The sequence below is a fragment of the Apium graveolens genome, chromosome 3, assembly GCF_009905375.1.
Source record: "Apium graveolens cultivar Ventura chromosome 3, ASM990537v1, whole genome shotgun sequence".
Classification (NCBI taxonomy): Eukaryota; Viridiplantae; Streptophyta; class Magnoliopsida; order Apiales; family Apiaceae; genus Apium; species Apium graveolens.
This window is the reverse complement of record NC_133649.1, coordinates 73,286,228-73,304,269: the sequence shown is the minus strand read 5'-3', so window position 1 is coordinate 73,304,269 and position 18,042 is coordinate 73,286,228. Positions and strand designations below refer to the sequence as shown.

Here is an 18,042-nt window from a genome sequence, read left to right as displayed (position 1 = left end):
TCAATTACCACCAATAACGTGTCATAGCCCTGTGATCGCGGCAAACCTGATACAAAATCCAACGAGATATCTTCCCAAACAGCAGTGGGTAATGCAAGGGGCTGAAGCAAACTTGCCGGAGAGGTAGCCTGATATTTATGTTGCTGACAAATAGTACATTCTGCCACATATTTCATAATATCAGCTTTCATGCCATTCCAGAAGAGGTTGCTGGAAATACGTTTGTAAGTACGGAGAAAACCCGAATGTCCTCCTGTGGGAGTTGAGTGAAATTCTTGAATAAATTGACTCACCCACACAGAAGTTGCAGGAATTACCAAACGCCCTTTATAGAGTAGTTGACCATGAGCAAGGGTGTAACCTGATAGTGTAGGTTGATTGCTTTCCAAAGCTTGCACAATCTTAGATAAGTAAGTATCTGATCGAACTGCTGTTGCCAAAGCTGGGGTATCACTCCATTGGGGTCGAGATATGGCAGATAGTTCCATTGCATCAGTTGCTTTCAACGCTAGTTCACTGTCGTCATCCCGACGTGATAAAGCATCAGCGGCATTATTTTCAGTTCCTGGCTTATAGACAATATCAAATGTGTATCCTAACAAACGAGATAGCCATTTTTGCTGATCTGGAGTTGATATACGCTGAGTTAACAAGTGTTTAAGGCTCTTATGATCAGTGCGGATGATGAACTGCCTTCCCAACAAATAAGGTCGCCAATGGTGGACAGCAGACACTAATGCTAACAACTCCTTTTCGTATGTTGACTTGCTAAGTGCTCGATCTGAAATAGCTTTGCTAAAATAGGCTATAGGACGACTATCTTGCATTAAAACTGCTCCTATACCCTTCCCTGAAGCATCACACTCTACCAAGAATGGTTTAGAAAAGTTAGGCATAGCAAGAACTGGACCTGTTACTAACACACGCTTCAACTGTTCAAAAGCTTGATGAGTCTCCGAAGTCCAGTAAAAGGAATCTTTTTTAAGGACATTAGTCAGGGGTCGAGCAATTTTACCATAATCTCGAATGAATTTGCGATAGTAACCTGTGAGACCGAGAAATCCCCTGACAGCCTTAACTGAACGTGGCTCTGGCCATTTCTCCACATCCTTTAACTTACTAGGATCCATCGCGACTCCAGTGGCTGATATTACATGGCCTAAGTATTCCACTTGCTGCTGCCCAAAAGCAGATTTCTTCTTATTAGCAAAAAATTGTTGAGAGCGAAGAATTTCCAACACGATCCTCATATGTTCCATGTGAGATTTCCAATCTCGACTGTAAATCAATATATCATCAAAAAATACCAACACAAATTTTCGTAAATACGGCCTGAATAAATCATTCATTACAGATTGAAATGTAGCGGGACCATTTGTAAGTCCAAAAGGTAGCACCAGAAATTCGTAATGGCCATCATGAGTTCTAAATGCTGTTTTCGGGATGTCTTTGGGCTGAATACGAATTTGATGATACCCTGATTTAAGATCAATCTTTGAAAAATAACTAGCACCTCCCAATTCATCTAATAACTCATTTATAATTGGAATCGGATACTTATCTGGAATAGTGGCGTCATTCAAAGCCCGATAATCCACACAGAATCGCCAACTCCCGTCTTTCTTCTTAACCAAAATAACCGGACTAGAAAAAGGACTGCTGCTTGGTTGAATGATTCCGGCACCCAGCATCTCTTGAACTAAGCGTTCAATTTCATTTTTTTGGCTATGAGCATAACGATAAGGTCGCACGTTAATAGTAGTAACACCCGGCTTCAATGTAATTGCATGTGACCGATCCCTTTGAGGAGGTAAACCCACTGATTCCTGAAAGACCACATCATACTGTTCCAACAACATGTGTAATGATTGTTGTTGGAGTTCCGTCAAATGTTGGATGTTAGAATGTTTTGGTTCCACTGCTGACATAGCCCATAACATGAAGCAAGTATCTGCATCTGCAGTGTTGAGAATAGACTTTAAAGAGACTACAGAAGTAGACATAGATGGATTGCCCTGTAATCTCCGTAAACATCCGTCCGCATCAAATGTCATTGTCATCTTCTGCCAGTTTACTTTAACCTCTCCCAATGTTTCGAGCCAAGCAATGCCAAGAATTAAGTCCACCCCGCCTAATTGGAAGGGATAACAATCTGCTGTGATGTGTAAGTCACCGACACGCATCTTCACAGCTCGACAGACCCCGTTACAAGGCACTGTATGTCCATCACCCAATTTCACACCAAATTCATTCGTTGGAGTCACGGGTAGACCCATGTTTCTTACCAGATCAGCTGAAATAAAATTATGGCTAGCACCGCTATCAATAAGTATCACAATCGGACATTTTTGTACAAATCCCTGCATCTTCATAGTGCTTGGTCGTGTAATGCCTGCTGTAGAGTATAGATGCAACTCCATGGTGTGACATTCCACATGGGAAATTGACGTATGAATGTCATCTTCGTCCACCTTGTCCGCTGGCAGCTCGTCTTCTGGATTCTCAGCCGCAATCATAACTCGGAGATGGGCATTCGGGCAAACATGGCCCGGTGAGAACTGACCTTCACAACTAAAACATTGATTGCGCGCACGTCGGGCTCTCATTTCAGCAGGTGATATGTTCAAATTTCCCCTGTTGCTTCTATAAGGCTGCTGATTAGATGTTGCTGCTGTTGCGGACAATTGTGGCACAGACTTCACTCGTATGTCGCCTTTATGTACTACAGCTGACGTTGGCTTTGTCACCATGTACCCCGCTTTTGGTGGAATTGGATTTGAAGGAAATACAGGTCTGTGACTCTGACTACCGACCTGAGTTGGATTTACTGCTAACTCATCCTCAATATCTCTTGCTAACTCCATAGTGCGAACTAACTCTTGTGGATCGTGTACCCGCAACCTTCTTTTAATGTTCTCCTTCAACCCGTTGATAAAATTTCCCACATATGCTTGTTCAGGAAGACCTGGAATCATACCGGCCACATATTCAAATGCTTGAATATACTCTTCCACCGTAGAGTCTTGACGAAGCTCTGCCAATTTCTCATATGGGTTACCCGCCTTCGAGCCTCCGAATCTTCTCATTAGCTCCGTAGCCAAATCATCCCATTGAATGCCCGGAGACTTGCCTCGCAACCACTTTAACCAATGAACCGCTACTCCTTCCATTGCAATAAATGCCAGTTTGGCCTTATGCTCCGGCTTCGTGTTTTGAACTTCAAAATACTATTCTGCTCTATACACCCAGCCCACCGGGTCATCCCCGTTAAAGTTTGGAAGTTCCACCTTCTTGACGGCAAGCCGGAAGTCATCATATTCCTGATACGATGGTGGTTGTATCAAAGTTGATGACACCCCTTTCTCATGCGGATGTTCTTTAGATGGTGATGTATTTTCACTTAATTGACCACCGGAAACAGTGAGTTTGTCTTGCAGGCTCGCAAGCATCTGATGGATAGAAGATATCTCCGACAGTTTCCCTTCTAGTACCCTGAACTGATTATTACGCTCCAGATGCTCCTTCTGTAACAATTCCTGTAACAACTTGACCTCTTTCTCAACATTGTCCAGTCTTCCTTCCATTCTTGTACCGACCATTTACTACTGCACAAAAGACCTTGATAACCTGAATCTGATACCAATTGTTAAGACTCTGAACAATCTTAACCTAGAACACGAGAAAAGTAAGCAATATGATTTATTGAAATGATAGTAGAACTCTTATAATAGATATATTCTGATGCTACACCAGAATTAAAACCGATGATGCTTCACCATCGCTGCAGAGCTGCTCTGCTACAAAACTTTTTATAAATTTCTCAATCCCTAAACTACAACTAAATGACAGAATAAATACTTTATTTTCTCCAATCTGATCCCCCTAATCATGCAGGGAATCCTTTCCTAAATTATTTCAAATCTTCCCTTTATTGAGTCTGATACTGTCCCCACCAATCAAGATATATAGTTGACCCCTTGATTATGTCTCCACCATATTTCCTTTCTTTTTGCGTCTCTGATAAACTTTTAACTCCTTAATTTTCTTTGCCCTTCTATGGTAAGTAGCTATGATTGGGGGTCTAACATGATCAGTTCAAAATCTATATTCCCCTAGTATAAAAGAAATTCATTGTGTATGTTTAATAGTTTATGTTGATAAGTGTTGAATACTATATTGTATATGATTCAATTTAGTCCTACTCGTACTTGTTGTACCTTAAGGTTTAAGGATAATAAGTTGGTAATTTGACTCATGTTTAGCGGAAGATCCCAGGTTCAAACCTTTCCAACCCCAGTTTAAATCTATTTGGTTGTCAGTTGTGGGTTCTTTTTGTCCACTTGTATGATTAAATAGAATGTCAAATAGTATATGATTCAATATATTAAGCCACCCTTATATAATTCAATTAAGCCATTCTCCTGAGATTTAAAGAGAACTGGTTTCCTAACAAAAAGGTTTTATATGACTCAAAAGTAGTATGCATGTAATTTTGGAACGAGGAGAGTATTTATTATTTATTCAGGAAATGAAATGTAGAACAGTCAATTCAACATAGATACAGAGAGGTATTTGGCCAAAGCCAAATGATGATAGCCTGAAGTCTATCCTCTCACATACAAGAACATAAACATGAACATAGTTATGAATAAGCAGGGAACAGTGATTAGGTAACTAAGGGCACTTGGGCTGGTGACGATGAGTCTTGAGCTTGGCATAGCAGGGACAGACACTTTTGTTGCCATAAGTGCCAGGAGGGACGCAGTGGCATCTGGCACAACAAGTTTTGCATGCTCGATGACACACATTCTTCCTCGACGATTTTCTGCATCTTCTTGCACATGCATAGCTGCAATCTGTTTCAATAATCAAACAAACAGCACACACCCATTCGGATTACAAGATTACTGGTAATGTAAAACAAGTGATTACAAAAGTGTCCACTCACTAATTTTCTTATGCAGATGATATCCCTTCCGAAGAGACGCTTCAATGCCTGCATCATCCATCTGCAACAAGAACAAATCAGTTCACATTGATATCGCCATTCTTATATTAAATGAAGATATTGATTGATTGATGGCGGTACTCATCAACTTTATTTAAAAGAAACCAATGACCACAACTCACTAGCTCAGAAGAATCTTGGTCATCACTTGTTGGAAGTGCTTCAGCAAAAACCTTGTAATGAAAATGCAATAACTGTTAAGCATCATTTGGTAAGACACTATATGGCAATTATAATAAGAAATCAATGCGTTCGTGCGCGAGCATACCTGAAGGAGAAGGAAGACAATGAGGAATAAGGCAAAAAGCTTCATTGAACAATAAAATTATGGCAACTTAATTGATAAGAAAGGAAATAGTTTTGTGTTGGAGAAATGGTTGGATGAGGAGGGTGCCTCTTTATAGCATAAAATTTTCCCTTAATAATAGTAATACAATATTAATTAATTTTGACATTGAGCTGTAATGGACTAGGGCATTGATGGTTCACATGAAAGGATACCAACAAATTCACAGGTTTTGATTGAGTTTGGTGCAAATGCTAGGCTTTTTGTTTACCTTTTTCAAGAGCATCACTTTTGGGTTTTGGAAGCTTCCTTCATATTAGGCCCTTTACATGCTACACAAGGTCACTCACATAGTAATGCCATATAGAGAGAGATACACACACAAAGCTATGTACACTGTATACATTATACATATGGTCCCTTTCACCAGCTGGTGCTCATGCAAAACAATTTTTCTTAAATAGCTTATAAACAAATAGGCAGCTGGATGCGAGGTCCGGTTATAAAATAATACTTCAGATACTAAATTAATATTATAAATTCAAAGTTGAATGATTTATCAATATTAACGCTTTGATACTAGTAAGTACTGAAAGTTGAAATCATCAGTAGTGTTGAGACAGTAGAGAAATGTTATCTTATGCATAATACTAAAGGACCAAACCAAACAGATGTAGACCAAATGTTGTCATACTGTGGTCTTGAGAGGTGCCTAACTATGAAATCTACTGAAGGTTGTGTTTGCCGCCATTGTCAATTGTTATCAAGTTATCCCGTCACAGTTTTAAGCTTTTGAAATTCGAAACTAACATGCTAATACGAGAATGTTGTACACATTCGAGATACGCAAAGGACCTTAAAAACCTGTATATGCCGTGACAGATAATTACGGGCAGTGAATTATTGCATGAAACTGTGTTAAGTATCAGCAACTCCTGTGTACAAACGTATAGACAGACACACATACATATGTACTCACGAGTGTGCAACTGCCCTCCTGCCAGATTCAGTATGCAATCCTACTCTAGCTGTACTAAAATATTTATGTCTTGTCACTTTTATTATCAACTCAACTTGTATGCTAAACCTATACTCGTGCCTTCTAACAAATTTTTAGCTATTCAAAAGACTTCTTTCGATTAATTGATGTGGTTCTATGAGTATACCATTACGTTATATCGGTCGACATCAATCATATCTAGATCTCAACTATTTTCTTTACATTAAATCTTGATTAGGATTTACCGTCATACATGTACATGTCGAGAACAACATGGCTCCGTTTGTTTATTTATGACCCTAATGAAACTATTAGCATATTTTAGAGCTAACAAACGGAATCCAGCCGAGTTCTGCCCAACCAATTTTTTTTTTAAAGAGCCGAGAAAAGTTTAACCGAACGGATAGTGATATTCAAGATTGACTTAATAATTAAATGAGCCGAAAACAAGTTTGCTTACGAACAATCGAGTCGAATCGAATTCAGCTGAGTTCGTACCAAGTCAAGTTATCAACTAGTCTGCCCGCATATATTTTCTTACAAAAACTAGTCAAGCTTAAAATATATTTTATAATTATACAATTTATTGAGATCAAAAACTAGTCTTTATCTTACAATGATATATCCACTTTACACTTGTTTCATTACATCATATATGGCGTATACCAACCCCTTACCTAAAAAATTACCTAATATGTTATCTTAGATATGGAACTTAAGAGCTAATCTAACATTATGTTTTTCGTGTTACCTTAGCAAAAAATATGATGTTACACTAGTTCAAAAGTGTTACAACTTACAAAATACTTGTCAAAATATTACATTAGAGTATTGAAATATAAATATAATATTTTTTAAGATTAAATATTAATTGAAATTCATTTTGCAAGAATTTAAGGTGATATATACGAATTTTACACGCAATAAAATTTAAAATAGTAAATTTTAACTAATATTAAATATAAAAATTTAATATAAACTTTTTAAAGTGTAAATAGTACAAATTCCTGTTATATATGGTATGAGCATTGGTATACAAGTTTTTAAAATAAGAATTACTAAAATGTAAATAAACAGATTTAAATAAGTAAAAAAATACATGAAGGTAAATAAATTTTAAAAAATAATTATTTCAATGCTGTTTATTACAATAATAGAGCACAAATTATATACAAAGGACACTTCAGTTTGGAATTTAGATTTTGAGTTTCCATTCAAAATATCAATTCCATTATATTAGAGTTTCGATATACAATATTAGAGATCTTTTAGCTATGATATAAATTCATACATGATTTTATACATGGTTTTATATGTAATAATTGATCTTTTAGCCGTATTAGCATGCCATGTTAGCATATGAGCCCACATGTGGGCTTACTTGCCATTTCAGCATTCCATGTCACCTAATTCAAAAATTTGAAACCCTCCAAGGTAGCATATCTTAATGTTGCATTAGCCACATATAATATTACAATAAATCTCTATGGTAACATAAAAGTGAATATTAGCATAGGGGAAAAAGAAGTTAGCTTAGGTAACCTAAGTTACTATCAAAATACCTAGGTAACATTTAGGTCATCCTATTGTAATATTTTTTATTTATTTTCGTAGGCTGTTTATGGTATATTGTTTTCTAATATATAGTATTTTATTTTTCAATTAAGAACATATTCAAATTTATTTTAAATTATTGAGACATTTAGAACTTTAGAAATTGTACATTAATTTTTAAATGGCAAAAATCAAAACTTTATTAGGTAATGAGATTTTACTTAAATTTGATTTTTGTAGATTATGAGTTTTATTTAATGGTATTTATGAAAATGTGAAGAATTGGAGACTAAATAGGATCGTAATAAGAATGTTTGATAGTTTTTTTTTAAAAAAATAGGTGTTCAATTTAAAATATAAATAAACTTTCTAAAATATTTAACTTTTAATAAATGAAGAAAAAATGCATTAAAAAATATATAAGTGATTAGTAATAATTTATTATTTATAATAAATTTAAACGTATCTGAGTCGATTGAGGCTCCGTTTGGTATTGCTGTTGCAGACATCTATAATATCTTTTTGCTGAAAAACTGTCAGAAAGTTGTTTGGTAAATTCTAAAAGCTGTTGTCTCGAAAAGCGCTTTTGGTGCTGTTAGCAAAAGAATGTCCCCATGCTTTTGGAAAGAGTTGTTTTCAGCTTTTACAGAAAGTAGCTATCAGTTTCACCATCAAACCTTCTCAAAAATATTATTTATATATATTATATCTCAAAATATGCATAAATTAAAAAAAATTACCAAACAGTCGTTTAATTTTTCTAACAACACTTTTTCCACTAGCACTTTTTCTCACAACACAGCAGTTTTCAACAGCACTCCTAAATAGAGCCTGAGTCGAGTTTGAGTCGATCTCAAACCGATCCTGAGCTAAACGAGCCGAATAAATAAAATGCTCGGCATGTGTACTTATTCAAGATGATTTCCATGTTCAAGATCGATTCATTTTAAAAAAAAATTGAACGAGTTCACTTAAATGAGTCGATCCCAAATTTTATTCACAGGTGACTTGACTTCGTTCACGAGCAGTCCTAGCATATTTATTCAAGTTTGTATTAGATGATGAGGGTAATTTAACACTATTTTGATAAACTGCTTTAAGGAAAAAACTTAATTCCTGAAAATATGCAAAATTTTTATTTCAAATGATATGAATTGCATGCATTATCATTTCAAATTCTCAAATTATGCTTATATTTGAATTGAAATTTTATCATCTGTTATATATATAGATAATGAGAATCGAACCCATGAGAACTATGTACAAATTATCGACATCAACCACTTGAGTTAGAGCCACATTCGTTTGTATCTAGATAACGTCAAATATTGACGTAGACCTTATTTCCTTATATTGGGTGTCTCACCCTATATTTAATTTGATATTAATTTTAATATTTATATAAAATATAATAATTTGAGACTTAAGTAAATTAACTCATTTCAATATGCTAAATTCATACTCGTGCAAAACAACATGAATATATTTAATTTTTTAATTGTATAAATTTTATTTAAAATCAAATTTAAGACAATTGCTATTTCATCCAGTACTTTCTTTATCTTTGCAAGAAGGTTTGTTAAATTTTAATTTTTTGAATAAAACTACAGTTTATTAATCATGTATCGTATATTTCATAATTTTTGATGTCAAACTATTGTGTAATAACTTTTGTCCACATGCTACTTTAATAATTTTATCTTATTTTCAACACATTCATGAACTTTTTCATTGTAAACCAAAATTTCTTGTGTAATATATGACCAAATTTGTGTCATCAACGAATCAAAGCATGATCCTCTAATCATAGCAATTATAAGAATACAGTTTTCTTCGTGATCAGTGAACCATGTAATACTAATTTTAGAGAAGAATGATGCACGATATGTGTAGGCATTAAGTGTACAATATCGATAGACGAATATTCGGTAAACAAATAAACTCGTCAAATGAATACTTTTTTCCAGGTTCCAGTATAGTAAACACAATATACTTATAATCTCAATAAATGAATTATCTCGATAAATGAAAAAAAAATTATGTTCCTGAGTGTATCCATTTATCGAAATTTTACTGTACATATTTGTGATTGTTCTATACCCTTCTTCAACCTTTCAAAAATTCCCAGCACATCTGTAATTCATAAGTCGTTTAATTACCCTCCATTTTCATTACTTTGATAATTTGGTTGATTAATTTTTACCATTAAAACTAATATGTCTTATACACAATCAAATAGTTAGGTTTATCCCAAAGGGAGCTGATATGGGCCGAAAATAAGCCTTAACACATAATTAATATTGTATTAATTAGACCTAATATGGTCCAATGACAAAACCCAATTAATGAGGCCCGAAACCCTAGTCATTTATTAATTTCATAATTAATAAATTGGGTGAATTAAAAACTCATTAAATGTGTTCAATAAAAAAATATAATTTTGTGAAAAGTAGCCTCGAAAACACCTAAACCAATAAGGAATCTGCTTCCTACGTTTTAGGACTCCAATGTTCATTCAAAGACGAAGACTTGCTCACCAAGTCTCCTAACCCTAGTCCAATTCGTGGAAATCTAACATCTATATAAAAGGTCTTACCCCATCATTAATAACTACGTTTTTTGAATTGATTCTTGGAATAGAGCAATGTATGTAGTCATCTTGTGAAGGCAGATTTGAGACGTGAAAGCACGGGAGCAGTCAATCAAGGGCCTTGAGCTCACGAACCCTAGCATTAAATACACCTTAGTTTTTTACCCACAACATTTTGCGTCGTCTTTGGGAAAAATACATCAACCACGGTAACCACACGAAGCGGAAACAACGTTCCGCAAGGAGCATCAGCTGGAACCACTCAAATAATCTCATCCGCCATTGAGATTCCACCTTACTCAACCTACTCTCAAGGGACGGCGAATCCTATCATCTCCCAATTCGGATCTCAGTCAATACCGACTTTAGGAGCGAACCCTCAAAACTCGAATCTGAACGCTTCTTTGGGGCCATAATTTACGGGTTTTGAGATATCAACTGTGGTGCACCATAGGCCAATAAACCCCACCTATGGGATGCCATTGTACTATGAGACTAGAGGAAGTCAGATGCCCCCACTGCCTCAACCGCAACCATGGAATGACCCTAGTTATATTAGAGGTCTGCCACCAATCAATAATGAATGAGATGTCTCTGGACCCTTTACAACTGAGGAGAACAGAGCTCCAATCGACGAGGATGCTCATCATAGGAAGAGACGTTGGGACAAAGAGCCCATTGGAGGCCGGCTGTTAGGTAATGAATCACACAGAGAGGGGGGGGGTTGAATGTGTTTTTGTGTTTTTCTGCTTCTCTTGAAGTGTTTATGGCGATGAACAAAGTAAATAAAAAATCTTGTAGTGAAATATGTTAGTACTGAAATTAAACAGATAGAAATAGTGAACACAAATCTTTCAAAACTCACTTTTATATTAAAATTAAGAATATCTTGCTACAAAATTTCTAGGCTCTTTGTTGATAAAGAGCTTAGCTTCTTCCTTGAGAGAATACAAGATTTCTGATCTAAAAATGTTACTATTAACAAAGCATCCAGTGTTTACTTTATAGAACAGTAAACACTGGTTATTACACAATATGCAGTAGCATGTACTAAACCCTATTTTGAATAATCAAATCTTTCTATTTCTGGCTTAGTGTATCTTTACTAATCTTGCACGCATGTGACTTTACTTTGCCAGTTAATCTTGGCCTTTGATCTTGTACTCTTCATGCTGATTTTGTAGACTTGTCAATCGGATTGATTGGATTGTTTATTGATTGATAATCTTGGATATTTAACTGATATGCACTTTGTACTTTGAGTTTTACCTCGAGATCTCCAGTTTGGTATATTGAGAACTCGACATCTCGATAAGTATATTAGCTTATCGAGATCTCTCATCACTCTATAGTTATTTTGACTTATCGAAGTCTCTGAGTTCTCTATAAGAGAATTTGGCTTGTCGAGATCTCTAAATTTCTGCATGTAGAACTAACTTATCGATATCTTAGAGATCTCTAGTGATATTTGACTTATCAATATCTCTGAGATCTCTAGTGATGATTTGACTTGTCGATATCTCCAATCTTCATGTCTTCAATTCGGCTTGTCGATATCTCTGAGTTCTCTAGTGCAGAAATGACTTGTCGATATCTCCAATCTTCATGTCTTCAATTTGGCTTGTCGATATCTCTGAGTTCTCCAGTAGCTTTTCTTGACTTCTCAATAAGTCATTCTGTAGTTCTCGATTGACTTCTCTATAACACATAATTTGTGACTTGTAGACTTCTTGACTTAAAATATTTTTCACAAAATAGATTTATTCAACTCTAAACTTCTTCATATTTTCTCTAAGGCATGATCTTCATGATCTTCTTCCAGAGCTTATTCTTAGGCTTAAAATTATTTACAGAAAAATACTTCAGTCTAGTCTATTTACATTTTTACAGACTTAAATGTTATAATACAAAATGCAAACTAAGATTACAATACAACTTACTTAGGGTTGTCAATTTGACTTTAGTCTTGTTATTGTACAGGTATGTCTTGCAAAACAATCTCCCCCAATTTGTGAGAAGATTGCTTATCACAAATTCATGTCCTGTTAACAAGACTAAATCCAAGCTTCAATGGAAAATTAGACTAATACATAAAAATTGACAGAAGTACAATATTTATACATTAGGTGATTTTATGAGTTAAACAGACACATATATCAGACAAATATTGTATCTTTTGTTTCTTCTCTAATGAAGTCCTTTAAATAAACAAGAATTTTAAGTTCCTCTATGATAGGTGTCCCTTTTAGAGCTTTCACAAGTTTGAGTTTGTCAGGTTTTGGATAACCACTCAGTAAATCAATCCTAAATTTTGAGAATGTGCCAGTTTTGACATTTAGAAATCTTCCATCCTTCGAAATTCTGCTCATCCCTTTTGCCTTAAGATCTTCAGGTTTGAATGTACATTTCTATTTCCTCTTCATACTTCCTCTTCCTCTCCTCATATTCGGCCTCGTTTCTTGCCCTTCTTTCCTCCTTTACTATCAACCATTCAGCTAAAACAGATCTCCATGCCCTGGTTGCGGTATCCTTATCCCTCAGTAGGCTTATCACTCTCTTGATTTCTGTGGGTGAAAAGGTGTCCATTAAGGTGCAACCGAAGAAATGTGAAGGAATCATCCTCATAGTAGATTCTTACTTCCCTTAGTGTTACAACCCAAACTCTAATTATTTTCCTCAGCTAGTTATTGAAAATAGTCTTCATTTGAGATGCACCAGTTTAGAGGTAGAAAATCACTTTGCTTGTAACAGTTCCAGATGGCCCTCTCAGTAACTTTTTCTTTCTTAGGTTTCCTCCCAACAGACTTGTTGTGAACTTTAAGTGATGGCTTGATAGAAGGTAGGTTTGATATTTTCTTGAGAAATGTTTGGCTTGAGGTGATTGGTACTTTCAGAAAGGTGTTAGCAGTTTGCTTGTACAAGTATTTAGGCCTTGAGGTTTGAGGTGGTTTGGTATTTGAGTTTGTTGGTATTGAAGGTTGAGCTTGGTTAATTTGGATTTTCAAGGTTTATTGTTGTTGTGGTTGTGATCCATCTTCCTTTTTCTCTCTTCTTCTTTCTCCTCCTCTCTTTTTGTTATATTCCTTCTTCTCATCTTGCCTTTTTTTCTTCTCACTAGTTGCTCTAGAAGATTGACTTGGATTTGAGCCAGAAGGAGGTTGTTCACTTGGCTTCTGCTCATCATCATCCTCATCCTTCTTTAAATTGAATTGAATGGGTGGCAACATGGTGTCAGAATTCATTAGGTATCTGTCCAAATTCTTTATCATCTCCACATTATCATGCTTCTTGCTCCTTTTGTACTTTAGATCAGACTGTAAAGTCATGATCAGCCTCATGTTTGATCTGACACAGTTTTTAGGAACAAGGAGATGTTTGCATTGCTTGGTTGTTGGACAGATGTAGACTACCCCTTTGTTTGGATATAGATAGGCTTCAGGAAAAGATGCTATCTGTGCATTTTTGAGCTCATGAAGAAGTTGAGTGTCCTCTTGAATAACTGATTTACTCTTTCAATCATTACATCCAGTTAAGATGCTCTTAAGGTTTTAAGCTTTGGAAGAGACACTTGAAAATATCTGTCCACACCACCATCATTGATATTCACAACAATTCTTTTCTCCAAGAAATTATCAATTTTCACAACTACTGCCCTAATGAAGTTAATTGTTTTGGCCAAAGCTTTCTTGTAGGTCATGTAGTTGTTTTGAAGAGACATTCTTAGTGCTGCAAGAAGTTCACTGAATTCTTGGTCTTGATTTGGTCCTTCTGCAGCTTTTAGAAGTCTTTCTTTTCCAACATCATGAGATACTTGAGCATGTAAAGAGCTTTGACCAACCTGAATAGGCTCTTTAGACTTAGATTTAACATCCCTGGATTGTTGAATCATAGCCTCAATCTCCCCCTTAGTCTTGGTGACAGGCACGAGTAGGGGAGTTGGTAATTCTGGCCTAATTTCTTCAGGTAGTGAGGGCAGTGGTATGTTGAGTTTCCCCATGATGTCCCTCGAAGCAATAGAATTCTGCATTTGGAGATGCTTGTGAGAGTCCACCAGGGTTTTGATATCTTATTGTTGACTCTTTACTAGAGAAGTCAAATCCTGAACTTGGGCATTGAGGGAGGCATTTGAGGTCTCTAGAGAGGAAACCTGTGCCTTGAGGTCTTGAATATCTTGAGTAGAAGAGCTTGAAGTAATGGTTGAGGTAGATGGTCCAAATGAAGCTTGCACATGCTTCTGTATTTCATCAATGACCAAAGGGTAAGGAGTGTATCTTATAGTTTGCATTTGATCCAACTTCCACCTTGTGTCATTAGAATTTTTTATATGATCTTGAACTACCATGTGCAAGGCTATAAAGGAATCCTTCATCTATGGGACACTCTTGTCCACCCCACTTAGATCATACCTTGACATTTATTCTGAAAAGGTTTTGAATTGATTCTTGATCTCCACCTGTGAGGGGATTATCTCATCCATCTTTCTTATCACCATTCCCATGATTATCTTGATGGCCAGTTAATGTGACAGTGAGGGGCTTCCTAAAATTGTGAAAGGCCTTGATTTGTGCTTTGGTCACTTCATTTACTACATCATAGGCTTCCTGTAGAGACAGGCATCTAACATTGCTTTCCAGAATGGTGATATACTCTTCTCTAAACCGTGCCAAGAGTGTGTCCATCTCTATCTTGAATTCTTTATCTAACCAGGCATCATAGTTTGCATCTCTGCCAGCTTCATCTACTATTTTGGCATGTTGATCCTCCACATCATTTTGATAAGATAACATTATTACTTGATAGTCTCGATTGGACATATCTGATGTGAATTATTGTTGAGAGATCTGTGCAAGTCCTGCTAGCTGATCAACCCTGAAATCTTCAAGAGTAGGTTGAGTTGCAACTTCCTGTAGCCAGTTAGAGACTAAATGAGTTTGTTGAGCTTGGGAGGTGGAAGGTTGTTGAGTAGGATCAGAACCACCTGTGAGAGGAGTCACAGTTTGACTCACAGATTTCTCTATATTTATGACAAGTTGTTGTTCTCCACTTGTGGTGGGAACCTCCAATTGAATTGGAGGGGATTTGACTGGGTTACTGTCATGTGCACCAGTCTCAAACACTTGTGCTTCTTGCAAAGAACTGTCATATGAATGTGATATACTTGCCTCCTCTATAACAGGATCATTGGAAATTGTACTCCTAGCATCAATTGCTTATGCAATTTCTGCTAGGGTTTTGAGGGGAGTTGTTCCTGGAACAGGAACCTCCAATTGAGGTGGAGAGGATTTAGATAGCTCCCCCAGGAGTACTACCCTCAAACCTTGCAGTCTGTGAAGACTGATTTGCACATGAAGGTGCATTTATGACTTCCATGGGGTCTTCAGTAAAAACTGATGAATCTCCCATGGTTTTGATGGTGTCATCAAGGTCTACCCCAGCTAGTAGCCTCTCACCATCTAAATTAAGTGTCTGGGTGGTGAGTAAGGTTTCTTGAACCAAGGCACTTGATTGAGTTTGCACTTGAGGTATGGATTCAAGTGCTGTATGTGAAGAAGAAATTTGACAGATTAAGAGTTGTTGGTCAGTAGTGAGTGTTGGCAGCTCCCCCTGAATGGATAAGGGAGCTTCAAGGGATATGCTCTCCTTGTGTGTGCCATCCTTAGTTTTTCCTTCCATACACTTATATTTGATGAAGTGATGGTTGTGCAGACTCTTTATAAGGTGCATTTGGGAGAATGCTCTTTTCGATAGAGACGCCCTGTTGAAAGGATGCCCTTAGAGTCTGTTCAAGTGCCCTGTTTACAACTACATCCTTTTGAGAGGATGCAGAGGTGTCTAGAGTGGTCAACTCAGTTTGCTTAGCCTTCTTTGGTTTTCTGACCAAGGGTGACTCAGTTGATGTTTGTTCCTCACCACTCTCATTCAATACAGTAAGGGTTATCTCCTTTCTCTTCTTTTTACTCACTTTACCCTTTTGAGAGGATGAAGTGGTTGGTTTCCTAGCTGCTAATGGTTTTGAAGAAGTGGGCTCAACATGGGTAGGTTCCTGTGGGTGTACATGTGTTTGTGCTTCCACAGGATCAGGAACCATTGTTGCACTAGTTGGAACTACATTGGTTCTCATGTCAGGCATATGGTAAGGATAGGAGTTAAATCTTTCAATCATGAAAGGTGTTAACCTTAAGTCCCACATATACCTTATTTTTAGTAGTAAGTGATCCAAATAGAATTTTGGATACTTGCTTACAGTTGCCTATTAATGACCTATCTACACCTTCAAGCATATGTATATCATTTATTTTATGATTTAAAGCAGACATAATGAATCTAGGAAGGAAAATTTCTTTACCTCTTGAAGTGAATGGCATGATGATCCTGGTGCTCAGTTCCTCCAGAATGTAGTGTCCTACATTAATCTGTTTGTTATGATCCATTGAGTAGACCAGCTTCTGGAAAACACTAGAAATGTTGTCAAATCCTGATTTCCTGCATGTGAAAGCTCTTATCACAGAATCAAACAGAAAAGACCACTCCCTTCTCAGATTTTTCTTGTTCAAGCTGGCCAAGTTAATCTTCTCAGATTAGTTGATGAAGTCCAAGAATTCATACATCTCATCCTGAATTGGGATCCCTACTATCTTGTCAGTTGAATGTTCAAGGCCATATTCATATCAGCTTCAGTAATCTCAACCTGTTGTCCTTTGATTTGACAGTTAACAACCAGGCTTGAGGATTGGTCTCCATGCACAACTGTCCTAGCTACAGTTTTGTTCCAGAAATCACCCAATACATCCAGATAAAGAACTGGGTTGGCTGTAATAGCTCCAACAAAGTAGGTTTCAGATAAGAAATTGACAAAGCTTTTGAAAGCTTCAGGAGCTTGATTAGCATCTAAGAATGCAAGGAAGTTAGCCTCCTTTGGGATGAAGAGTACAATAATGTTTGTTGCCATTGGTATGATTATGAAGATTAATTGGTAAAAGAAATTAGAGATAAAAGATTTGAAACAAGATAGAAATCGGTTTTGAATTGAAAAAGCTAGGTCACTTAGAGTTCTCGAAGGCGTAAGTATATGTGTTCGAGATGTCTGGGTATTTATAATAAAAATAAATGACTTGTCGAGAACTCAAAAATAGACGTTTGGGATTTGTCTATCGAGAAGTCATTTCGAAAAGTGAAAAACATATCGATAAGTTATTTTGTTTATTCATGTAGAGAACTAAAAATAAACCTATCGAGATGTCTACAAAATACCCAGTTTGCCCAAAATGGACTGAAAATGTTTCTAATTTTTATTTGAATAAATCAAAATAAAATCAGAATAATCTTGCCAAAAGTATTTTATCAAAATAATTTATTAGATTAAATTATTTCAATTCTGAATTATAAGTCTAAAACTATACTTGTAGAGAACTCTATGAGTCATCACTTATAGAGAACTCTACAATGACTTATCGAGAAGTCATAATAAAGCTTATCGAGAAGTCACTCGAGAAGTCAGTAAATTGACTTATCGAGAACTCACTCGAGAAGTCTTAAAATGACTTATCGATAAGTCAATTAGACTTATCGAGAACTCAGTTTTCTATATACTTTTGATCACTTTG

At 36.2% G+C, this 18,042-nt stretch overlaps 1 protein-coding gene across 1 annotated transcript; it reads right to left on the bottom strand.

Moving 5' to 3' along the window:
• Positions 1 to 4,490: 4,490 nt before the first annotated feature.
• On the bottom strand, positions 4,491 to 5,430 carry LOC141712430 (gibberellin-regulated protein 9-like). The gene is made up of 4 exons (XM_074515365.1): positions 5,277 to 5,430; positions 5,131 to 5,181; positions 4,949 to 5,009; positions 4,491 to 4,856 (listed from the first exon to the last, which is right to left on the bottom strand). Exons 1-4 carry the CDS (start codon positions 5,319 to 5,321, stop codon positions 4,675 to 4,677), a joined length of 339 nt encoding a protein of 112 aa, XP_074371466.1. The 5' UTR covers positions 5,322 to 5,430; the 3' UTR covers positions 4,491 to 4,674.
• Between the last annotated feature and the right edge of the window lie 12,612 nt (positions 5,431 to 18,042).

Bases quoted from the DNA above. Each gene is read 5' to 3' on its own strand.
- LOC141712430 (XM_074515365.1), bottom strand. From the start codon at position 5,321: ATGAAGCTTTTTGCCTTATTCCTCATTGTCTTCCTTCTCCTTCAG. The intron at 5,182-5,276 runs GTATGCTCGCGC...TTTCATTACAAG, and splicing joins TTGTCTTCCTTCTCCTTCAG to GTTTTTGCTGAAGCACTTCC. The intron at 5,010-5,130 runs GTGAGTTGTGGT...TTCTTGTTGCAG, and splicing joins ACCAAGATTCTTCTGAGCTA to ATGGATGATGCAGGCATTGA.